Source organism: Talpa occidentalis, unplaced genomic scaffold (assembly GCF_014898055.3).
Source record: "Talpa occidentalis isolate TD23 unplaced genomic scaffold, MPIMG_talOcc4v2.1 talOcc4.5, whole genome shotgun sequence".
Taxonomy (NCBI): domain Eukaryota; kingdom Metazoa; phylum Chordata; class Mammalia; order Eulipotyphla; family Talpidae; genus Talpa; species Talpa occidentalis.
Genome location: NW_023604861.1, coordinates 6,336,600 through 6,363,130, shown reverse-complemented (window position 1 = coordinate 6,363,130; position 26,531 = coordinate 6,336,600). Strand labels below are relative to the sequence as shown.

At 41.8% G+C, this 26,531-nt stretch overlaps 1 protein-coding gene across 5 annotated transcripts in view; it reads right to left on the bottom strand.

The window, feature by feature from the left end:
* Positions 1-26,531, bottom strand: part of NALCN (sodium leak channel, non-selective) — a 267,020-nt gene that overhangs the window by 172,180 nt on the left and 68,309 nt on the right. For 4 of the 5 annotated variants that reach the window (XM_054701970.1, XM_037528733.2, XM_054701969.1 and 1 more), the window contains 3 exons: positions 7,718-7,860; positions 7,484-7,588; positions 594-680 (listed from right to left, as the gene is read on the bottom strand). In XM_054701970.1, the coding sequence (XP_054557945.1) occupies positions 594-680; positions 7,484-7,588; positions 7,718-7,860 (335 nt within the window). Of the gene's footprint in view, positions 1-593; positions 681-7,483; positions 7,589-7,717; positions 7,861-17,307; positions 17,357-26,531 lie in introns of those variants that run through there. The other variant, XM_054701971.1, reaches the window with a different exon arrangement.

Below are 26,531 nucleotides of genomic sequence, written 5' to 3'. Positions count from 1 at the left end.
AGGGAAGGGGAACAAAGCAAGAGAAGAGGTCAGTGCTGGCCCCCAAAGAAAGCAAGGAAGGTATCAGATTTCATGAGGAGCTCCGAGCAGATGGTCAGACCAGAAAATCCAGAGGCCAGAGGCTGACAGCTCATCTGCTAATAACCAAGAACCTTCCCAGGACGCTGGGAGCCACCTGCCACCCTCACGCTCAGGGCCACTGCTCTTCACAAAGGAAGCACCTTTACTGCCCCATGTTTCCCAGAACGCTTACAGATGCAGAACAGCAGATGACCATGCATATTATTTCCTTCCCAGGTACTCAGTGAGTAATCAATTCAGGGGCTTCTCATCAAGACCACCTACCTCCAAGTCATTCAAGCCTTTGTAGAAAAATATTTGTATCAGATTTAATATGACCACAAATTCTTCACTTTGGGACAGCATGCTCTCACCTAATGTTTCATTCACCAGAGCCTCACCAAATCCCTACTGCTTTCCTAAGTCCATGATGGGCTCTGGCAATACAGGATGGAGTACACTCCTGTCCTGAACACAGGGCCATGAATCTGGGCCGATGGCTAGGTGAGTCTGTAAACGGCGTGATACTGCACCTGGAGGCAGGCCGGAGCGCGTCCCTGGGGCTTGTTGACATCCACGGCCACCAGCTGCCATCCTCCAGAGGCATCCTCATGAAACATCTTCAAGACAAAGAGGAAGATGAGTCAGAGACACTCAGTAGGGAACACAAAGAACTCTATGTCTTCAGCGTTCTGTATTTTTTGTTATCAAAAATTTGTCTTCTTAAAGATTTAAATCTCGATCCTGAGTCACGGCAATTACATTCATTTTAACTTAAGTGAAGAAGAATAATATCGTCAGTGAAGAAGAATCATATCAACAAGAATGATTGTGGAGCTTGTGTTTACTGAGCACTTACTAGGTCCCAGGTCCTGTTTATCTTACAATGCTTTGCATATAATCACCCAAAGAGTCTTCTCTGTAAGACTTTAGAAGAGGCATTTTATACCTATGATATAGATTATTATGGGTCAGACTTGGGAGAAAATGAACATTTAAATTACAAAGCATTGTGTCTGGTGTGGTTTTAGTAGAAGTGGTGAATTTTTATCTCTGTTTATTGGATATGCCCCATAAACCATTCTCAGGTTAGATAAGATGTGTAGGAAGCATGGGGAAAGAGGTTGGTGGTATTTTAATGGTAGGAGACTGATATATCAGTCAAAACATCTTGTAAAATGACCTTAAATAGGCCACAATTAATCTGCTCAGCAGACATTTATGCACTTATAAAGGGAAAACTGTAGTTTCTGTTAGCTTAAGAGACAGAAGTGATGAAATTAGGATAGCATAGAGGACTAAAATCTGACATTTTAGAATTGGACACAGAGGTCATTGGATGCTTAAGTTATTATCTCGGTGTCTTCTATCACCTCAATGATGAATCGTCTGTCAACATCACACCCAGCTGGAAGATTTTCTACACTTAATAGTTTTCCAAGGATATAGTTTCCTTTTTTTTTTTTAAGATTTATTTATTTATACAAGAACTGGGGGCTACAGGCCAGAGGCATGGGAGGGTTGAGAGGATTCACCAGAGACAGAGCGGGGAGCAGAACAAGCAGATGGACTAAAGATACTGCTGAGGGGAGCAGTGGGCGAGGCAGGAGAGGTCTGCTGCACCATGCGGGTTTCTCCCTGGCTGGCCAGGAATCAAACTCACGCCGCAGCAGCAGAGGCTGCAGACAGCCTCACAGCGCTGCACTCAACCCACTGCACCACCGGGGAGGCCCAATATATTTTCCTTTTAACTCATTAGGTGTATGTATGGGGTGGGGAGGGCTGGATGGAATTTAGGAATATTTATTTTCTGAAAAAAAGACATTAATTGCAGATTTACTCTTTTATTCCTGCCCTAGATTGACAGTTGCCACATGGACTCATATCCTCCATTCAGTCTGACCCCATATTTGAAGGGTAGCTGCTGATGGAACATGGGATGAGGCCAAGATCCCATTACCTAGGATTTATAATCTGACTTTCAAACTGCCAGCAGCAGAGGCGACAGATCATTTACAGAACGAAAACTGGCCTTCAATAAATTGAGTTATTGAGAGAGAGAATTCGCAGTCCGTATTTATATCTTTACAATGAATGAAGGTGCACATTGACATAAATCTTTGATCAGAAATGTCGATTATAAATCGTTTTTCCATTTACAGGATTCTGTGCCCCTTTAGAATGAACTGTAAAAAGTATTATTAGTGGTAGAAGGAAGCACATCTTTCGTGAATAGGATCATTCTAAGGATGCATAAGTTGGTTCAAATGCGAAGCTGTTCAATTGCCTTTTCAAGTTTCTGTCAAAATTCTGGGAGTCTTCTTTTAAGGAGAAGAGGCAAAGCGGTTCTGTCAGTCATCAGCTGGAAGCCCTCAGTCCTTGCTCCCCACTCTCTTATCAGGGCACAAAGGCTCCCCAGGGCATGTGTTAGCTTTGTCAGTAGCAGACTCATTTCCTCTGTTAAATTATTTTTTTCCAGTAGACCAAAATCAAATGAATCAATTTAATTGTAAGTTAAAGTGTTCCCTAAAGGTCACTGTGAATGAAATAAAGCGAAGGAAACGCAAAGATGTTCAGTTTTTCTTTGTTCTTCTGAGTCATCAAACAACATTTAGATCCATTACTGCAACAGCTATGTGGGGTGGACATTCGCTGCCCAAAGTCAGGACCCTCGGGGACTCAAGACTTCAGGAGCTGCCAATGGAGCCTTCACATCTGTTCTTTCCAAGTAAGAAATTTTTTATGGGATGACGAGGCCACCAAGAAAAGAAAAAAATACTTTTGACTTCAGTTTGAATGTTCAAAGATTTCTTTCATTACACTTACTGTTACAGACTTACAAAATATGGGTGAGCTGGAACAGCATCCCAGCCACTAGAGGTAATCACCATTAATATTTTAGAATTAACGTTTAGGTATTTGAGGCACACACATACAAAAAAACGTGAGACCTTTTTTTCACATGAATATATTACCTGCCTATTTTTGTGTCAATAAAGTTTAATCATGGTTTGATGGCTTGCATTTATTCCACTTTTGTAATTTATAGCCAATAATTCTCTGCTAGAGTTATTCCCTCTCTCCATCCTCTTTTTACAAAAATTCCTCCATACTCACTGGCTCATCCTTGAGCATTATCCAAATTTCCTTAGCCTAAATTCCTGGAATTGGAATTTCGTGGTTTGAAGGTTCATATGTGTTGAAGGCCTCTGATGTGGATTGCCAAACTGTTTTCTAGGGGAGACGTTCCAATGAACACTGTTAATGATTGTGTGTGGCCATGCCTCTCTCTCCTCCTCCAGCAATAACACTGTCCTTCTTAACAAACGAGATGCTAATATGCAGCAGCAGAAGGACAGCAGGTTGATGACAAGGCCTGTAATGACCAGAGGAAAGGAGGTCGGCAATTCAGAGAGCCAAACAGAAGGCTCTTGATGCTGAACAACTGGGCTTGAGACCCGGTTCTCCCACTCACGTTTACCTAACACTGGGTGAAGCAATTTTCTAATCTTTGTCGATTTTTAATCTACAATGTTGAGACAATACTGTTACCCATCTCACAACTGTATCATGAAGCTTAGATAAGTCTGCTTGTAAAACCTTAAGCATACTGCTTAGTGCAACTCTCGCTACTGGCCAGTTTCTGTAATAAGACATTATGAATTAGTGAACTATGACCAATAGCAAGTGAATGGATTCCCATGAGTGCTCTCCTCTTACTAGCTTCACTGGGGAGCCAGGTGGAGATTCCTGTCTGGAGAATTATCTCTGGCTAGTCTGTTTGCAACTGCTAGAGTTTTATTACGTGTGGCTTGATTTACAAGGTAGCTAAGAGTGCCTTGGGGATTGTACTATAGGTAAAATATCACCACCACCACTAATAACAACATTAACAGATTGTTTTCTGGGAGGTGGTAGAGGAAGAATCTTAATTACAGGGTAAACATGAGCAGCTGAATTGAAATTCCAAACCTAAGACACACACATGAATGCAGAGAAAAATCTAGAAATTTTGAAATTCTTAATCTGTCTGGGTTCTTGCAGAATCAATTATTTAAAAAATAGGCGGAGGTCATTATAATACAACATAATGAGAGTGGACATGATTTAGTTATTAAATAAGCTGTTCAGTGGCTCAGCTTCACGAAGTGAAATCCTCATTTACGGCTTCCTATGATGAATAAATTATACCATTATGATGGTTTCTTACTAGAAGGAGCTCACCATTGTACCTCACTAGAATAGCCTTTCCCAGAAACCGCGAGCATTAAATTGCTTTCTCCCACACTTTAATGATGTATATTCACATGAAATGGTCTTGGAATGCAGTGGACACATTGTGACTAGAGTATTATCTTTGAGCAGTAAGTTGGCCATAGTCTTTTTTCTTTCTGGAGGAAAAATTCTTTCTATTTTTAATGGTGTGTGCTCCTCATGTACATATTTCTGCTTTTTAATCTGATGTTGCGCATTCCTTCGGAAGGTGCTAGAGCGATGGGAGAGATCTGTATTCTAGAGATGCTGACGGAACCACAAAGGAACCACAGTGGTACTCCTTAAGTACCATTTTATCCTAGATCAAGTCTACCCTTATCAGTCTTCCATCTTAATTAGGGGTTATTAATTCAGAAAACATGGGCCAGCACCAAGCTCAGAAGGACGACAGACTCAGAAATGACTGCCTTTCCGCCAGTCAGGATCTTTATCTACACTCCCTCAATACGAGCCAACAGGACCACAATCCTAGAGAACAGCCAGTGTGTTCTGATGGCCGGCCTGGTGTCTCCTGTCCCTAGGAACACGTGGCTCCTTCAGTTCCTCTCCAAGCCATAGGGAAGCTCACCCCGCTAGGCACCAGTCTGCACCAGACACTCATGTCATTGACAGCAGCCGCTTCAATTCTAAGGAAAGAGACCTATATCCCTACCCGAGATGCAAAAGCCCAGGACATTCTACTGACACATCTGCACAGCCCAATATTCAGTTCTGGGGATATCCACCCCACCCCCACCCTGGCCACCACCAGCAACTTGTGACGTAGGTGGTCCAGTTGTGAACTGCCGCGGAGCCACTGCATCATGGACAGGTGAGCTTCCTGCACCTCTACCCAACACAGACTGAGCAGGGGCAGCGCGACCCGGGGCCAGCACCGTGCAGGCACAAAGTCACCATCCTCATCAGCATTCAGGCAGAACAGTGATTCCTAATGGGAACACTTCCACACCATCTTCCTTTTGCTTTCCTGCTTCTAGTTGTATTATGGTCTCCACAAGACCTTTGGTGATGATTTTTCTTTAATTTGTATCCATGTTGAGACTTAAGGGCAATTGCTGTGTTATTTGAAAGAAACATCTCAGCATCGATTCCCTTTGGCCTCCGACTGGGCGAGATCAGAGTCACATTCTGTGAATCGCCTAAGAAAACACCTTCCCTGGCCCATTTGTGTGCAGTTTTTACCACACACACAGCCAGGCCGGACCCACGACTTCACCCTTCTGGAGGAGTCAGTCGATAGGGAGAATGCAAAGGCCGCCCTAGAGAGGCAATCGCTGCCTCCATTTCTCTTTCTCCAGAGGTGTGTGCTCCAGCCTGCCATCGCCATTTCATTCTCTTTCCTCAGAGTCTATTCGTTTTGCTAGCATTAGAAACTTGTGACTTGGTGTTTTAAACCATCTAAGCAGAGAGGTCCTGGTGCACAGATTTTACAAATGTAACCAACATCTCTCCCTGGCCCCCGCAGGGCAGCATCTGGGCCACCTGGTGTGGAGCTGGGCTGGGCCTGGCGCCTGTTGCCTGGCAGCCAGAACTGCTTTTCACCAAGAGGCTGCTGCAGGAGCTTCGGTTGCCTAGCAACAGGGTGCTCAGCCGCAGCGTTTTTCTTAATGAAGGTTTTTCACAATTCTCTGTGTGATTACCTCTGCTGAATACCTAGACGCATTACCCCTGCATTACCAACTTATTCCTCCCGATCAGTACAATTTGACATCCAAACAATCTTCTACAACTTTGTATTAGTCTCTTCACATTTCACCTACTATTATAACTGCTGGTTGATTTGGGGGTGTTTCCAAAGACGACTTCTGTGGTTTTATAAGTAAGAGTTACTTAATGAGCGGGCTATGATTTTAAGGCATTAGAGGCCACCTCTCAGGAACATGCGAAGCACCTTCTGTGCTGAGTTCCTAGTTCCTCCTCCCATGTCATTCTCAGAGCTAAGCACAGAAATCAGCCCTGCAGGGGCCACCACCCCACTTAGGGAACCTGTCGGAGGGACTTGGCTGTTCCTGATTGCTCACGGGTCACTAAAAGAGATGACAGGAAACAGGAACCAGATGTGGCTGAGTCTTTGGAGGCCACCCTGCATGCTGTCTACAGCACACCCTAGATGACACTGGAAAATGTCATGGAAGCTTGAATGGCTGATCGCTAAAACTGAACAATATTAATACCATTTCATGCATAACAAAATGATTCACGCCGGGATGATTTAAACTCTCACAACAGCATACAACGTTACATGAAGCCTTTCCAAATCTTACCACATTTAACAGCATTTTTGCATATAATTCTTAAAAGTTCCATCAGAAGATTTTTAATCCTTTGATTTGTAGCTTGGATCTTTCACAGGTACCTTGGCCCCAACAGATCCACATAAAGTATTTACAAGCCTATGTTACAATTCTTATAACATTTAATAATAAAATAACTTATATCTGCAAGGCATTAAAATCATTTCATTTTTGTCTGGAATGTTCATCTCTTTTGTTGATGAAGATTTTCATTGGAATGAGATATATAAACCTGTCTCTTTCTAAACACCAACTGAAACACACATGCACAAAACCAAGCCAAAAATAAAGACACAGATCTGAATTGTCCTCTTACAGAAAAACTGGCCTGCTACTTCAGCCCAATCCTAGGGTGCTTCCAACTTTTCAGGGGCAAAGTGACCCCTTCTGACTTCGTGGTGAACCCTCCAACAACCTCAGACATTCGGAGCTGAGTTGTTGTCTTCCTGACTTACTACACTGTGGTTGGTTTGTCCTGCATGAAAGCAATTTTCTCTCCCAAATTTTGATCCTGTATATAAGGCCCACTATACTGGTTTTCTGTTACCTAAATAGATATTTCTAGAAATGGGACACTCCAATTTCCATATGTTGCCTGCAAGCCAACTGGGGACCTGTGACAGCAGAATCAAGTCAAAGGGAGATGACATGAGTGGTCAACCTCGTGGGCTTCGTCCCGAGCCTACCCTCAGAGCCCCTGCCCCTTCACCCCAGAGCCTGACTCGGTAGTTTGGATTGAAACTTGGCATCTACATTTGAAGTTGCTCCCACCGTGAGTGACCACAGAAGCCTCTGCTGGCTCCCGCTGGAGGGGTGCACCCGCGCCCCTCTGAGGGGCTCTCCTGCTGCCCTACCTGTGTGGTGGCCGTTGAGGTAGTGCTGCTTCTGGACCCCCACATCTGTTGGAACTGGACCCTGATTTCTGCAAAGGTTTCAATGATGACAGCGATAAACACATTCTGAAAGAAAATAGGAAACCACATTCACCAAAGGCAGGAGTTAGCAAGCAGAAGGCAGGAGGGAACAAACCCAAGGTCTGAGGAGGCTGCCAGAAAGCAGCGATGGCACCAGGATGCATCCCCACGTACCTTGACAAGCCAGGCCAGGAAGAAGATGAGGGTGATGAAGTAGAAGTAGGAGCGCCAGCGCGGGAAGCTGTCGATGGCTCTGTACATGAGGAAGACCCAGCCCTCCTGAGAGGCCGCCTCATACACGGTGAATATGCTGGTGCCTGCGGAGAGGGCACAGAGGTTGGGCACAGAGGTTGGGTCAACCAAGGAGGAAGGCTTTTTCAGTAAAGCAATCAGTATTCATCCATGCTCACTTTCTCAATGACCAAATTTCTTCTAAAGAAATTAAAATCGCATGCAACATTTTACTGATCTTTAGCATTTTGATAAAGTTGTTTGTGGGCAACTTTGGTGTCACCGGTAATACAACAACTTTATACCTTTAACTCTCAAATGCATTTAACAATGTGGAAAAGGAAACAAGCATTCAAGGCAAGTCAAGATGTAATCAAAAGGGATTTGAACACCTGGAATGTATGTCTTTTGTAATGCAGTGTTATTTCAATTAAAGAATAAGAATGCGTACAATGCAAGCTGGCCACTCGGCTCAGCAGTGTGCTGGAAGGCACTGGCTATGGTTTTAAGGAAAACAAAATAATTCTGAGACTGAAATTTCCTTCTCACAGGGAAATGGAAGTCTCGGAGGCTCCAGATATTAATCATATGTAAATATCACAAATATATGATATAGTCTGTATTGGGTTCCATGGTGTTTACTGGAGACCAGAAAGGTCAGTACATCAACAAGTGTGTTGTAGCCTCCAGGGAAATAGTCTCATTGAAAATCCTCGTGATAATGGAAATAGAGAAAAGCAGATCCTATGCGGGCAGATTTTTGAACATATGGTTAAAAGAATCTAAAATGTTATTCAGGGGAGGTCAGTATTTAATCTTTAGAAAATTATGACATGTGTTATTATTTCTGCATCTTTTAGGAGGGAAAGTAAAACACATAAAGATTAAGTAATTTGCCTAGGATGCCCAGATAACAATTAGAGGAACTGGAATTAACTGAGTCATTCTAGAACAAAGACCTAAGTGTTGAACTGTGATGACATCCTGTCTCAACAGCTCTCCTGAGTTTTAATTTCCCTCTCTGTAAAATAAGAACACAGACCTCACAGTGTTGTGAGTGTTTAATGATTAAAATTCAGTAAATGTTGGTATATGGTGAGTACTTAAAAGCATCGTAGGTATTATAGAAAGTAATTGCTTAATATTATTTTGTGAGAAAATGTATGAATAAAAAGTATAGTACCCAATTAAAGTTGCTTATAAAACCCATATGATACATGTTGTTACTTATACAATGGATAAATATTTGCAGCAAAGTAAATTCAATTGCTATCAATGAGTGAAGTTATTATAGGGTAAAATACCACATGTATATATGTACTAGTCACATAGAATACCAAGAGCAGATACCAATAACTGCTTATGTTCTAACTACACATTTAAAGATTTATTTTTATTTATTAATGCATACAAGAGCTGGGGTGTAGGCCAGACCTGCAGGGGATGAAAGGATTCACCAAAGACAGAGTAGGGTACAGAACAGGCAGACTGACTGAAATGCACTGCTGAGGGGAGCAGTGGGCAAGGCAGGAGAGGTCTGCTATGCCCTGTGGGTCAGCTCCCTGGCTGGGGATCGAACTTTTGCTATAGTGGCTGCTGATAGCTTGATAGTGCTGAGACTCAACCCCTTGTGCCACTAGGAAGGCCCTCTAACTACACATTTAAAATCAGAACATGCACACAGGTCAATGTCCATGGTAAGAAGGGGGTCATGGAAGGTGGGTGACACCCAGCAGGGTCTCTGGACCTGTGCAGGTAGGGAGAATGCCCAGAGCACCAGCAAAGACCCAAGCACGCAGCACAGCAGAAAGTTCTAGCAGGAGTCGGGGTGGGGAGGTGGGTCTAATGAGTAACAAAGAGGCTTGAGACACAAGCTAAGAGGAAGAAGGAACGTGTATTCCTATTTGAGGAACGCCTGATAGGCACTAATCTGTGCTAAGCACATCACATGACAGATAACCTCATACATGCCCTGCTCCTCACTTTAAGAATCCTATTTTGTGCCTTGATGAGCCACAGCCCCAGCAACTAGAATTTGGAAAACTTGTTTAGGCACTAGGCTCATTTTATACTTCAATGCTAAGGAAATTTCTGCCTGATGAGGCAGGTAGGTGGGTAGGTAGAGGTAAAGGTAGATATTATCATATTTTACAGAAAAGGAAAAGGGAGGCAGAGGCAGAAGTGATAGAATCAGAAATTGAAGTCATAGCATCAAGTTTAGGTCTTAAACTCTTTTTTCTTTACCTTGTTATTCTACCATTTTCCCTCCCTTGAGACTGGAACTTTATTTTCTGTTATTATCCTGAATTGGGATGAAGCTATTTTTTTTTCTGAAGGACTATTATGGTAAGTTTAATGTACATTGATGAATTCATTCAAGATGATGACTTTCAAGAAAAAGATTCAGAATAGAACAGCACATACTAAAAAATAAAATGGTAAGAGAAAACAGAAATTGCTGTTCTGTTAATGACTTATAGGTGCTAAAAAATGTCCAACATTTTGCTTTTGTGGACTACGAAGGGCAATTTTAACATAAAGCAAGTAGTTTATGTCCCTTATTTACTTCTAGTTATTGGAACTAAAACAGAAAAGAGGCTAGAGAAATGCATTAGGAATTACTATTAAGGTTTAACAGCTTTACCAATTGACCATTTAAAGGTAAAATAGGGGATTGTCAACATAACATTAATTTGCTAGGAACATTGAAAATTGTCTTTCCTCTACTCATCTGGCTATTTCCTTTTTTATTATCTGTATAGGGAAGATGCTATTTAGGACTTAAAAATGATATGTTCGGTGAGTAATCTTGAAGATTTTACTCCATTTTCCCCAATTTGACACAGAAAGCATGAAAGAAGTAGGAACCCACACTGAAGCTGGAACAGCAGGGTTTATTGATACAAAGAGATGAGCTGTTTGTGCAAATGTAACTGAAAATCTCCAGGGAGATGCTGACTCCTGAAAGACATGTTGCCCATATAGATGTAGGTGGCACTGGGTGGAGAGACTGGAGGTGTGACCAAGAGTTTCAGAAGCAAAGACAAATAAGACAATCCCTCAGCTCTTCTCTACTCCTGGCTTAGCAAAATGCATGACAAGAAAATCACTTTTCTAAAGGTTATCCAATCATTTCAATACTAAAGCTGAGCCCCAGAAATCACATCTAACCCTAACCCTAACCCTAACTCTAACCCCAAGGAAGGAACTGTAGCTCCTTGGACTTAGGTTGCTCCTCCTGCTTCCCCTCGCTGCTTCTCCTCCTTGCTGAGTCCTCTGTGGCTGCCGAGCTGCTCCCCTACTCTCCCTGTGACCATCCTCAGTCCCCCCCAGTGAGCCCCATGCTGGCTCCCATCACATCGCTGCTCAAGCTGACTTCTGTGTCCTTGTGTTTCTCCCTCAGCAGGTGCAAGTCCTCTAAACTGTACCTCTCACTCCATTCCCTGACATTCGAGCATTGTTGTTGAGTTAAACAATGATCAGAGAAATAAGACAAAGGAGGGGGCCTCCCCGGAGGTGCAAGGGGTTAAGCACAGCACTGTGAAGCTGTCCGTAGCCTCTGCAGCACGAGTTCGATCCCCGCTGGCCAGGGAGCTACCCACTTGGCGCAGCAGACCTCTCCTTACTCGCCCACTGCTGCCCTCAGCAGTGTATTTCATCAGTCTGCCTGGTCTGTTCCCTGCTGTGTCTCTGGTGAATCCTCTCACCCCCCCACATCTCTGGCCTATACCCCAGTTCTTGTCATCATAAACAAATAAATCTTTAAAAAAAAGAAATAAGACAAAGGAAGGTCTGTTTCAAATATTTGCTTTCTCCAAATTCTTCCTCAAGAGGAACATTGTACATTAAATTGGAAATAAAAGGAAACTTTTATAATTGACTTTTATGTTTTGCTGATTTTCAATATTCACTGAAAATAGAAATACATATATAAACTTAAAAGCCCAAATAGTCTATAAACAGGTAAGTCTTCCTTTGTTGTTTGGTCCTGCCTGAGAAACTTCTAGAAAATACTATATTGACACCAACAACATGTTTTTATTTAGGTACATTTCAGAATATTTTTAGCCCATTTTAATCATGGAACTAGAATTCTGAACTGAAAAGATCATATTTTTGTTACCCGAATAATGATTGTACAAAAGCATGGACTAGATGAAAATGCCACCTTCTCCTAAAATATCTCTGGGAAGCTCCTGGCAAAGTGCCACTTTCTTAGACCCCAAACTCTCTGAGCACAAACTCAAGTGGTATAAGAAACAAAATCACAACAGTGACACTCAGTCCATCAATTAATTATCTTAAGTTCATTCATTCTTCCTGACTTGCTTGCTTTGAATTCATTGGGTAGAAGACCCACAAATTTGCCTTAGGAAATATATATCTTATTACTTTCTACAGATACCTGTATTGAGACATAGTAGAAGTTATTTTTTAATAGCTCTGAACAAAATCATATTCGTATCTGTTTTGACTGTCTTTAGCACACACCAGCTGCTTGGTACTGCTGACTTTTCCATGGAAAAATGCAAGAAACCCACTGTATATTGGGAATATTTCCTCTCGGGTCTTTTGTCCTAGGCTACATAATGTCATTCAGTTTTCAAATTTTTTCCCCAAAGTGGAGTTGATGAGACAAAAACCTGAGACTGAATGTGATGGTGCCCATGGCTCTCCGCTGCGTGGCAAATACTTTGAGCAAGTACATGTTGCTTTAGGAGCTAAGCTTTTAGACTTCAGAAATCTTTAAAGATGAATAAAATGTTAAATGCACTGTTATTAGCACAAAAATGCATTTTTTAAGGTCTCTCCTTTCACCTAAAATTGCTTAATCTCCAAACTGTTCTTTTTTGCTTTGCTTTGCTTTACGATTAGCACCCTTTGACACAAACTGGCCTCCTGGTGAAATCATTTTATCTAGCCCCTTAAACCTCACTGTCCACAGCACTAAAGCTTTGCAAAAAGATCAAAGCCCACATAGGAATAAAGCATAAGCACATGTAATTTATTTTGTAAGTTACTTTTTTCTAAGTCATGCTTCTGATTTCTTCAGTTGTAGGTAGAAAATTTCTAAATTCCAAGTTCTGGAAAAGAGAGGTGAAAGCTTCAGCTATCATATTCATAAATGGGGAAAAGGTGTTGACAAGGTTGATGCTGACATTGGCAGGAAAGCTTAGACATTAAAGCAGACCGGTTCCAGGATGCTGAACCCAGTGCCAACTAAAACACCCCCTGCCCGTGGGGCCAGGCGATTTCCGTGTGGGCTGGGAATGAGGGTGGAGAGGAAGGCCCCGCCAGATACCTGTTACTCCTCTGCCTTTGAAGAGCAGAGATTTCAGATCAAAAGAACTTCTGGGAAATTTATTTTCCATTCGTTGATTTAAAAGAAAATACTTTCTTAGCTACGGTTGCTTTCAGCTACCTTCTCCATGCCATCCAAACTGTCTAGTACTTCCCATCCATCTGACTCTGGACCAGTCAGTTAACCATCTCAGACCCCCACCTCCTCTTGATTAACTAGGGCGATGGTATTGCTTACTCAGAATTAAAAAAAAAAATCAAAAAGCAAGCAAAACGTATCATGCCAGAAACGTGGCTTCTTTTACAGTGTTTTAGATTTGTTACCCATTTTAAAAAGATATTTGGAAATGACCATGCAAAGAAAGAAATGACCAAGGCAAAAATGCTGGAATTTCATGTCATATTTAGGGAGTGAATTATGACATTAGAATTTCATGAGGATCCAAAATTTAGAACCAAGTATTTGGAAAATTTTTTTTGTCTTCATATTTTTGGGATACACAGAGATCACATTTCTGCCTTAAGCTCAAGCCATGAAAGTAGGAATCGATTTTAAGGTCAGTCTACTTTAGGGCAGCCACACGGCAAGAACTTGCTTTCCTTTGAATAACAAGACTGACAGAAGTAGTAAATAAGCATAAGATTAAAAAAAAAAAGGAAAAATAAGTTGATCTTTTTGCTTACAAATGCATACTTAAAATCTGATTCAGGTCTAAGTGGGGATGAAAAAAGATACCTGTGTGATATTGGCCAAATGCAACCTAACAGTAGAAATAAGTTTAGAAATACAAATAACATACAGCTTTGATGAAAAATAATTATGTGTGCTATAATAAATATATAATTCTATGATCTATATTGAAAGGTTTAATTACATCAATTTAAAGATTAATATGGTAGTAAAAAACTAAAAACAAAACACGTTCTAATGTCATTCACAATCTTATTAGAATTTAATAGTTACAACTGAATAGGAAATATTAGCTAACTGTTAGAAATTTAAAACCATACATGGAGGATTTTTTTGTCATATATCTTCACTTTAATATATGTTTACAAAATAGCCACAGAACTTTTCCTGTATTTGCTGTCAACTTTAGTCCATAAACTTCTAAAGCTTAAAAATACAGCTTTTCAACAGAATTTGATAAATTTTGGGGCACATCACATTCAATTTTAGATTTATTAAGAATATACTAAGACTGAAAAACATTTTACAGCTATTAAAAACTGAGCTATTAAGGAAGCAAAATACTATGTTTCCTACTTGGTGAACATTTCCAGGGTAAACCAGAACTCTACAGATGTGAGTTATGAATGTGGGGGAATAGTAATAAATTAAGTTAAAAAAATAAATAGACTTCTTTTTTAAATTATATAAATATATTATAGATATATGTATCATTCTTCCTTTTTGTACAATGTATGCTTTCTCCTCTCAGGTGTCGTACCTGTATAATTCCCACCACTAATTCACCTGTGCACCTTCACTATAGTCCCTTGTGCTCGTCCTTCCCCCATTTTGTGCCCTCTTCCACACCCTCCCCTGCATAATGTTTCTGATTTATAGTTGCCTGTTAATTTTATTTTTTAATTTATTATAAATTTTTATTTTCCTGATCCCTTATTTGGTTCCCCTACAGTCCTCCTATAAGTGAAATCACCTGACATTTTTCTTTTTCTTTCTGGCTTATTTTACTGAGCATAATCCCTTCCAGCTGTGAATTGCATGAGTTTATCGTTTTTGATTGCTGAGTAATAGTCCCTTGTATGTGTGTGTATATATATATATATATATATATATATATATACACACCACTTTCATTTTTTAAAGCAAGTCTAGACTTACAGAAAAATCAAGCAGATAGAGTCTCCATTTAGCCCCCTCTCTGCACACTTGCCCGTTACTCACATCTTGCACTAGTGTTATATTTGTTACAACTGATGAGCCACTGTTGATATATTATAATTAACTAAATAAGTCCCTAGATTACATTAGGGTTCACTCTTTGTGTTGTACAGTTAAATGGGTTTTGACAAATACTTAATATCATGCATCTGCCTCTACAGGGTCATACAGGAAGATTTCACCATCCCCAGAGTTCACTGTAACCTGCCAGTTCAACCCAAGACCCCTCCTGAATTTCTGTCAACCACTGATTCCACTAATTTTTACTTTTACCATCTTTATAGCTTTGTCTTTTTCAAAATGTGATACAGTTGGAGTCATACTGTATGTCACAGTTTTAGACTAGTTTCTTCACATAGTAATAGGTGATCACTGTTTTTCTGTGTCTCTTGTGACTTGACAACTCATTTCATTGCTGAATAATATGCCATTGTATGGATATACCACAGTTGATCTCAACTTATACCCTATGGCATGACATCCGCTTCCAGTTTTGTCAATTATGAATAAAGCTACTACATCTACTTGTATGTAGGTATCTGCACGGATATAAGTTTCCAACTCACTTGAACTTGAAATACCTAAGAGCACAGTTACTGGATTATATAGTAAGACTGTGTAGCTTTGCAATTAAACAAAACAAAACCTGGTGAAATGTCTTCTAAGTGCCTGGCTCCCCGTGGTCTTCTGGGTAGAACCCAAGCCTCTGGATGGCCAGCAGAGTGCTCGTGGCCGGCAGCATTAGACCAGCCTACCAGAAACCACGGTGACCAGGCCAGAGGAGCGATGACATGGAGCTGTACCACTTTGCATTCCCACCTGCAATCAGAATTCCTGTTGCTCCACATCCTCTCTCTTGCTTGCCTGGTGGGGCTGTGAGTCAGCCCCACCTCCAGCTCCCTGTGACATGGTGACGCCTTTAGGTGCTTCTTAGGTGAGTTTTACCTCCAGGGCCAGTGGTCCCGAGGCTTCAGGACCCAGGAGCCATCCACATGCAGCTCTCTGCTCTGTGGCACTCCATTCACCCAAGAGGCTGACACCTCCGGGGAGTTGGTGCCGGCCACCCTAAGGCTGAGAACCCTAGATGAACAACCTGAGAGGAGGCAGTGACTCTGCTGCACAGGCTGTGTGGCCAGGATGTGGGGGGGCAGGGGCTTGGACCCCATCCTCCTCCCACCCCATTCTCCTCCCACTCCTGTCCTGCCCCAGCCTTATCTGCCGTTTTCTGCATGCTGGTGGCACCTCCTGACCTCCGGGGAGGCTGTTGAGCTCACTCCTACCTCTGAAGAAGGTTCCATCACTCCCCATTGCCTCCTGGACAGCAGTGACAACCCCAATTCAGGCACCTGCAGAGACACCGTCTCTCTCTGGCCTCTGCTGTCTCCTGTGAGCCAGTGGCAAAGGGGAGCAGAAGACACATCTCCTGCTCCTGAGGGAGGTCCCAGCTGGGGTCTTGGGGGCTGTACTTCCCCATGCATGAGGTCTTGTCCCTGGGTGGGGGCTGTGGGTGGAGCCCTGCCCCTCTACCCAAGCCTTCGCCCCTGTTCCTATGAGTCTTTCCTAGTAGGGGAAGTTCAGGTGCTGTGATCTGGCGTGATTTCTTGACCTTTGAGAGCCCAGTTCCTTCCTGCTGCTTCTGAGATAAAAGGTGGGCTTTGAAGAGATCCCCTCCCATGTGGAAGAGCTGGGGGTGGGAGGAAGCCTGGGCTGTTCTGTGAACACTGGAGCCAGTCAGCAGGGCTGGCCCGGGCTGGCCTCACAGCCCTGAACGTCCCCTTCAGAGCACGGCTCAGCTCTGCTTCCTTGGTCCCACGACAGGGATCCCTGGGTGCCTGGCTCCCCGTGGTCTTCTGGGTAGAACCCAAGCCTCTGGATGGCCAACAGAGTGCCCGTGGCCGGCAGCATTAGGCCAGCCCACCAGAAACCACAGTGACCAAGCCAGAGGAGCGATGACATGGAGCTGCCAGGGCCCTGCCCAGAAGACACCAGGAGAAAGCCATCCTGCTCCCCCTTGGGCTAGTCCTGTATCTGCACACTGTCACGCTGATCACCCACTTTACAAGGGGGAGGCTGGGGCTCCCTGAGGCTCAGCTGCTTGCCCAGCCCCCCGAGGGTCAGATCCCCACATCTGTGTCTGCTGCCAAACACTCTGTTCTTTCCACTCTGCCACGCATGTCTGAACTTTCTGAAACTTCCCTTGGCTTGGTTTTGAGGAATTTGTACAAATTCCTGTCTGGTATAATTTGTGAAAGCAAAAATTCTGCTTTTAAAATTAAACTGGCTGGCCCAAGGAAAGGGTGGGAGAGGAGGGAAAATTCCTCACTGTGTCTCTGGTTTAGCAATGGTTCCTTGTAGGTCTTGGCTGGGGGGCGGCGGGGGGATGATATTCATCTGCCTTCTCTCTATTCCCTTGTGTTCCCCGGATTATCATCTAAAAAGAGTAGATGGAGATGCTTTTAGATATGCTCAGAATTCTAACCATAACTCCAGATTTAATTTTTTTAATACAGCAACACCGTAACTACTTTCACTTAAGGAATAATCTATGTTATAAATTAGAACAGCATAAAATTCAAAACTGACTCATGTGTGGCTGTTTCTTGCGGTCATTTAGAAGCATGAACTGTGGCTATTCTACCACTTTGTTCCAATACACATAAAATCATTTGAAAATTAGAACATAAAACAGAGCAATCATTTCCATGAACTAGATTTGCTTGGACTTCAATAAAGTGACTGATTGGCAGAAGACATTTATCACTGGCTGGACTCTGCATTTAGCTTCGAGTCTGGGCAGATGTGACTGGCCGTCCCTCTAGACACACTCCCCCCTTCCCAGGCATATGGCTGCTCAGCTGGAGAATTTCTGGAATTTCCCGCAAGAAGGTGGGGTCCTATGACAAAGTTCTCCCTGATGTGGGGCAACTTCTACAAAAATCCTTTCCCTGGACTCATTTTTTCCTCTTCCTTCCACCACCTAGGAAGAGAGAGGCCACAGGCAAACTTAGCAAACAAGTGCTGGATCTAGGAGGTACCACCCAGGACCCCAACTTCTGGATGACTTCAGTGGGCAGAGCTACCCTACCCATCCAGGACTCTAGAAAGAAAACAACTTATAGCAGGCTTGAGCTGCTGCATTTGGGGGGTTCTTTCAGATAAGTGTCCTTTAGTCCAATTATGACCCAGACTGACCATCAGAGCAGGTTCTGTTCCACACCCAGCTATCAGAACGTCTGCCCAGGCAGTGTCAGTCTGGGCAGGTATGCCTTCCAAAAGCAAACATTCAAACACGGTAGGCTCACCAACAAATATCTGAAGCAGATTTAATAGTTCAGGGAAATAAGGCAAAGTTCAAAGAGGCTTTCCGTAAAAAGCTCTTTTTCACAAAAATCAGTTACCCTGGTCCTGTTACAGTCATGATAAACCACAGGAATTCATATTCTCCATGTACTCTGAGCCCGAAGAATGAATTCTAACCAGAGATTTAAAATAACAAGGTAAAATGAACAACTTAATGTCACACGAAGACTTGCTCAAGATTCTTTGAAATGTTCAAAGGAGATACTTTAAACATACGATTATTACTTTTTAAGTATAGGGTTAGGGTTTCATGACTAACGGTATGATTCAGCTTTACAAAGAAATTATTTCTCAAGAATAAGAGTTATACTTTATCTCATTTCAGTTCTCTAAAAGCTTGCCAAAGAAGTGCTATTTTTTAGTGAAAAATGTTAAAATAGAAGAAAAGGCCTGAAAATAATATGAACATACACACACACTCACACAATCCAATACTACTCAAGCAGGCTCGCCTATAGAAATTCACATATTTAAAAGGTCTACAGGGCTGAATCGTGTTATTCTAGGCAAAGTAACATGAGAACCCTGTAGTAATGTGGCAGGAGGTGTTTGTGAAAACCACTGCAGGTACTTTAAACTCACAGTCGATGATAAAGGATGGTCATCTCATTGAGAGATACATCTGACACTTGATTAAATGTAAGGTGTGTTTCCGTCACTGTCAGTCAAAACATTGGCTACTTCAGCACATCAACCAACCTCTGTTCGTTTGCTCTATTAGCATGGAATTCTTAAAGCTGTACACTTGATGGCTTTCAGCAGGATTCTAGAATCCTGTGTGCTTGAAGTAAAATTTACATGTAGTAGCCAAACTTTTGCAAATCTGATCGCTTAATTTTCTAGGGAATATTCTCATCTCAGCCATTGTTGACTGTATTCATAACCAAAATCAAGCAAGTCTCATCAAGCCATTGTTGAGTCAAAGTTGGAAATATTTTTCTAAACATAACCACGGATTTTTCATATTTGATAAGTGTTCTGTTTTTAAATAAAAAGGAAAATGAAGAAATTTCTGTCAGCTATGTAATTTTCAATGTAACCACAGTCCTCAAACTTTAACAAGTGATGACACTGAGATCCTCATATTCCCATCAATCCACTATGCTCTTCTGGAAGTTTACAGAAACTCCTTTTAATCACTCAGGACAAAAACCTAGAGGCGATCTTTCTCTTGAAATAGTCGGTCTGTCAGTAAATCCCATTAATTCTTCAATCAAATATATTCAGAATCCTGCCCCCCCCCCACACACACACTATAGTCCAACCCACCACCATCTCTCCTGTGGATTCTCTTAGTTCATTACAGCCTGACCCGTTCCCCTCTTCTGCTGCTGCTTCTCTTCAATCCATCTTCAGTCCTGACAGCAGGGGGAGTCTCATCTGGACTGTTGCCCTTCAGCTCTTATGCCCCCTGGTGACTGCCTGCAAGGCTCTCCAAGATCCACCTGCCTCTATCTGCCTCTATACTCCCTTTAACTCTGTCCCTGGGTTCACTCAAGACAACTGCCTTCTCCTTTCAGTTGAGCATGGAGCACACACCCTTCTCACTGCACTGAGTGGTTCCTCTGCTTTGCACACTCACCCGCTAGGCTGTGGGGTGACTCCTTTTTCATCACACTTTCACATAAGAGAATCTTCACGGTTGACCTCTCTTAATAGAAACCTCTGTTAATATCCTCCTCTCCCCTGTGCCTTCCTTATCCTTAACACTTATTACTATTTTATTTATTTAAGGCAAGGACTTTTTGTCTGTTTGGTTCACTATAGCATAGTCAATCCTTGATAAACAACTGTTGAAAGTTAAATGAATAAAATAATTTCCCAATACAGGCCAAGAAAGGAGCTCACAGAAAAATAATAAACAGGTACATGTATGATGGAAAGATAATAAAATCAGAACTGAACTAGGTGATAGGATATTCATGGGTGGAACCTGTCAAAATTTCATTAGCTATCAGCCAGCTGCATGAATCAGAAAAATACAAACAAAACATAGGCGTGCATGTGAAATTTGAGGCGGGGGTCAGATTAACTCAGGAATAGGTGGCATATTTCTAACGTGTTCCCCCCCTGGCAGATGGTGCCTATAGTCTTAGTCTGTTTAGCACCATTACTGAGAGCCCTCCAGTCTCTAGCGAAATACTGTACCCAGTCACTCCAGCACATCTTATCCCTCCACCGCCCACATGGGGTCAGTCAGAATCACTCAGTTCTCTATTTTCTCTATTTGAACAAATGCACAGAAGAATGTTTCCCCTGGATACCGATTATAATGATCAAAGTGAATTTCTTAAACCCCAGATCCACTCCCTGGGTTTGGCCCCATGGTCTAAAAGTCCATCAACACCCAGAGCAGCAGGACCTCACACAAGGCCAGGGAGCAGAACCCTGCTTCTAATGTGTCCTTCAAGATGCCTGCAAGCTCTGGCAGGACCTGTGCTCACTCCAGGGCACACCCATCAGTCACTCACACTTTCCACTGGTAGGTGGAGGAAGGCACTGGGGCAAAAGTAACTGCTTCCTAGAAATTGTCCCCACTGAAAACCTAAAAAAGAGTTTTCCAAAGGGGAAAAACAACTCTTCAAATGAGAAGGGTCCAGAGTGAAAGAGAGGAGACTCAAGGAATAACACATAGTCTGCACAAGAAAAATAATACCAATAAGGAAGATGAGGAAATCCCTCAAGAAATCCCAAGGAGTGGACTGGACTCTACAGTGAGGACACTCAGACTGTACTGGAAGGCACTCTGTAAACTGCAGTGTTCTTCTCATCGAAACCTTTATGTTCCATCTTCTTCCTCTCCTACACAGCAACAGATGATAAAGGTGATGATGGTATAATTCATCATGCTAATGAGCAAATACATCAAACTATATGCCATCCCTGAAAGTTCATGTCACCCTTAATTTAACTGAATGGACTCTGGAGAGGAGCCTTTGGAGGCACTAGACACTTCACATTACCCATTGAGGGAGACACTTTGGTTACAGCAGCTTCCAAGGATTGTAGATTTACTCTGTGTCTCAAAGAATCCTGGCACTGCCTACTGTATCTGATTGGACAGACCCAGCTTGGTGATTTCTCAGAATTACCTATTTATGCCCTGTTTTCAAGAACATTCATCTTTCCCGAGTTTCAGAAAGCACTGAAAATATTACATGAGGTCCAGCAAAGAGACTTTCCATTTTTCTTAAGTTCAAACATTACATTTTTCTTGGATGGAAATTTTAGCCATCTGTCAGCACTATGCTTGCTTGTAAAGAATATACTCTTTTATACCCGTACCCTGGAAAATTCTTGTTTTCATTTCTTGCATGAATTTCAAGAGTAAAAAAAAACAACATTCAGCTTAGAGTTCTCTTTCTAAAGACCCTAGAAGTTGGGACCAGGTGAGTATATTAGTTCTTACTAATTTGAAAATAATGCCAACCTATGGACTACCACAGAGTAGATTTACGAGAAAAAAAAAATCTTACTGAGAGGTGCAGAGAAGTAATTTTATGATGCTAAACACAAAATGTGCAATTTCTAGATTGCTTAACATTTAAAAATGCCTTTTAATTTTGAAAATAAATTGTTACAACTACCTAGCATAATTAACATAATACCTAACTATAGTTATTTTTAAACATTTAATTGAAATGTGTAACATTGTATGTATTATCTCCTGTTAGCTTCACTTGAGGACTTCCACTTCCTGTAGATCACACCAAAGTGAAATTTAATTTGGTGGGAGGTTAAAGGGCCTTCTGCTACTTTCTGAAATTGTTTAGTCCCACATTTAGGAAGCCTGGATCTTTAAATTTGTTTCCACTTATTTTATAAAAAGTCTTTTTAAGAAAATGACATTATTGTTACAAATAATGTTTGGTATGGAAAATCTTTATAAATTGGGGTGCACTAAGGATAATTTTATGGGAGGATGGTAAGAAACATTGATCATGAACAAGATGTTCTTTGGAGACACCGCAGAATCAATGACATTAAGAATCTGGATCTGAGTCACCATTGTGGGGCAAGGGATCATTTTCTAGAAGGGCCGTTTTCCAGAAAACTCGACTTTGACATGGGGGCACCATTGACCTCAGCCCCTAAGAGTCCAGCTAGCCTGGTGACCAGCAACTCCTCCACGATCAACTGACTATGTTGCTGCCCTCCATGACCCATCTCAGCGGGTCTGTTACACTCTCCCCTGTCGCTCAAGAGCCCCAGGAAACAACCATCACACTAGTCATTTACACTTTAGTTTTCTGGTTGTGTGACCCTTGAAACATGGACTTTCCTTTCTTCATTTTTCCATCTCTCCTACCCTTCCTTGGGCAGTTACCTCCTCAAGGGTCAGGGCCACCCAAGGAGTGTCAGCACTATCCAACGAGTGTCAGCACTTAGGAAGGTTTTTCTCTAAGCTGGTTGGTGGGCTAACCGTAGTTTGTTGCAGTGTTATGCTGACATAACTCACATGAAGGTTACATACTTTCATTCCTGTTCATATGTGTGAATTATACATTTATTTAAAACCAAAAAAGCTAAAATACTTCCCTACTCATTATTTAACATTCACTGGAATATTCATGATTCCAGGATGACTCCTTGCTAGTGGGTGGCAGGGGGAGTTCCTTGCTTTGTTGTATGCAGAAGCATATTATTCACATTATTCACTCCCTGCCTCTGCTCCTGGCCATCCCTCCCCACCCCTTGCCCTGTCCGGGGGACAGTGCCTGCGTGCAGAGCTCAGTCTGTGTCCAAAAAGTGTAAGAGATGAGAGGATGTAGCCCTATTGTTTCAGACACCAAGAGCAAGAAAAGGATCACCGATTGTTCCACCTGCTCTTTCTGAAAAAGTTAAGGGCCTCCTGAAGACCAACAAAGTTAGAACACAAGGAAGCTAGTGTACTTAGCATTTTCCGTTCTCATCAGAAAACAATATTTTCCATTAGGGAACTCTACCTGAAGAAGCACCTAGCGCTCCCAGCTAGGGACATCTGACATCGACTTTTAAAAATGATTTGGCTCTTGACCAGAAAATTACAATTAAATCCAAGATCTATGCACTTGAGTCTCTTTCACCCTTGATGGGATAGAGAAGCAAGGACACATCTAGGGAAATCCGGAGTCGAGACCTATACAAGAAAACAGGACAGTTTTCAATAACTCACCAGTAAGATAGCTAAAATGCAAACTAAAGTATACTTTAAAAAAAAAAAAAGACTCTTTAAGTCTACTCAAACCCAATGTGGGGCAGGGACCTCTGATCTAGAGCCAGTTGAACAGAAATACAGGTGGGCTTCTCACTGGCATCCAAGGAGTGGGCAGAGTGTCCTGTAAGGCCGAACCTTCTAGCCTATGGCTAGAAGACTAGACTAGACTCTCCTGGTGGAGAGTCAGAATTGAGGTGAACTGTAGGATGCCCTGCTGGTGTTCCCAGCATTGCTAGGCACGGGGAACCCCTTCACACACACTGGAAATTGGTGCCACATTTGCCCACCCTGCCATGGTCATCACTGGCTCCTGTTCTGTCTGTCCATCTCATTCCTCATTCTTGTGTAATGAGACATTTCTTGGCATCTCACTAAGATCGATTTTCCAGCTTTTTCTGTCTGTTTGTACTGAATACCAACTAAGTTATTCAACACTCCAAATGCACCTTCAGAAGTAAAACTCGCCACCAGAACAAAGCCAGTCTTGCTTGCGTGCATGACAACTTCTCAGCGGGGAGGAATTTCACACGACTTCCCTAGTTCCCTCAATGTCACCCAATATTAATCAAAGTTGAGCAAATGATGAGTTCTCCATATCTTAATGGAAACAGATGCTAGAAAACCTCTGGTTGTCATTTTAGGTCTGATTTTAGATTTTTTCCCCCCCTTGCATTTCTGTTTTAAAAGTAAAATCACAAATGCTGGGACATTTTCCACACTGAAGTCATTTGAGTTTCCGCTTTGTGCCTTTTGGACACTTGAAATGCTCAATAATGCCACAGAGTAGAGTTCTTGCTGTGTGCTATTATTTCCAGAGCCATAAAAACTTAGTTTTTTTTACAGGAGAATATTAGGGTGGGGAAAGAAAAGCTCTATTTTTGTATCCCATTAGAGGGTGTGCAGAGCTTTTAAAGGGACTGATTGTGAGGCACAGTCCATTACTGGTCTTTCAGGTTCCTGGAATCTGTCTCAAAGGTGCTTTGCTCTTGACTGCTCAGCTTTCCCAGCCTGGTCCTGACAGATGCCCCGGATGGGCCAATCCACTATTATTTTTGTTTTTTATTCCTGGAATGGAGACAACTGACAGCTCTGCCTCTCCTGCTACATTAATGCCTCCTTTTATTTGATTCTAACACCCTCTTAGTACAGTGCCTTGTCATTTCTTTCCACTCTGACAATACTTCCCCAGGGCTAGAAGGGAGGACCATGAGATTGCTCTGCTACAGAGAAGCACTGACAACTTCTTCACAGTGATAAAGGTGACAAAGTGACCCTCTGGTGCCCATCTCATGACAAAGTCACCCCTGACTCCGCATTGCCCATTTGGGCCAAGTCATTCACCCACCACACTGCCCACACTCTCTATCTCCTCCAAAAGCCAACTCCCAAAGCCAACTCCCAGAGCTTGGCCTCTGCTTAGAATCCCAGGTATATTCCTGAGTTCTTGGCTTCTTGCACTTTATACTTACATTAATTCTAAGCTACGACTGTATTGAAAACAAAGAACAGTCAAAAATCAAGTATCCAGAACATATGTAAGAACAAGACAAACAATCCAAGAGGAAAATGGGCAAAGCTTCTGAACTGGCAACACACAGAAGAAAAAATCTGATTGTCTGATGAACACATGAGAAGATGCTTAATCTGGTTAAAATCCTCTCTAGTTATTAGAAAACTATAGAAGTACCTTGTCATACCCACTTACTTGCCAACAATTTGAAAGCTGGATGATATCAAATATTGACAGACTGAACAGGCCACAGACACACTGGCAATGCCAGTGGAATTCGAGAGTGATTCCAAAATACCTGTTGAAAATAAAAATGTGCACAGCTGGCCCTTCTATGTACAAATATCTATTCCAGAGAACCGTTCACACTGAGGGCAAGGAGACTCGTGCAAGCAAGGACATTTAATTCTCTGATGTTCGTAATCATGCTTAGAAAGAACATGTCATGGTTTATAAATGATGAAATAAAATGTGGGCTAGAGTAAAAAGTTATGTACCTGCTAAACTATATGAAACAAACATGCCTGTGACTGAACACATCATGTACAATCTCTGTACACACCATAGGAGGAGGAGTTTGTTTATTTTATTTTATTTTTTGGTAGAGGAGCTTAACATCTGAAAGGATACAGTTCAAAACTCGTGTTATCTTAGAGATCCTGGAAAAGGAAATCAACATTGAACTATGTCACCCCAAAATAAAACAACTTGCTGACTTAATATTTTTTTAAAAAATATTTTTTCTTAGGTAATTGACTTGTTTTAATTCAAGAAAGATGAATTGTGAGATATGCTCTTTATGACTAAAGTTTTCTAGAACTCTTCATTGTACAAGTCAAACACACAGAACAAATATAATACCCATTCACAGGTTATAATTCACTATCAGGACAATGCATATTTACCCCAGGGAATTTATCTTTTAAATGACATGGTCTTGGTATCCATTGGCTGGGTCTTGTCTCGTCGAGTATGTACGTGTATGTATAACATGTGAAATACAGGAAAATCCACATGAATAGATTTATAATTGTATCCTGCAATTTGTCACAGAATATAAATCAACTGACAACGTGCAAATAAACATTATACAAAGCAAAACAATGCAAATGATAAAAACAGGAATGATAGTGTGTTTAGTTGACAAAGTACAACATACATTTAAAATATGTAACATACTTGCAAAGCTACTAAATAACTTCATGGGCATCAGTATAAATTCTCTACTTTGAAGTACGGTTTTCTAGCAATTCCCAAAGAGGAACAGTGATTTAAAATATATTTTCAGCCCATTAATTCAGTTTCTTAAATAGATTATCAAAGAAAACATCTGTTTTATGTCTGATGTGCCTTTTATTTGAAGTCTAATATATCTTAGCAGGAGTCTGGAATTGATAATTTAATGTATTTTGTTTTATCCTTAATTTCTGTGATTTGTGATTTATATAGAAACCATCTGTTTAAACTGTATAAAATTATT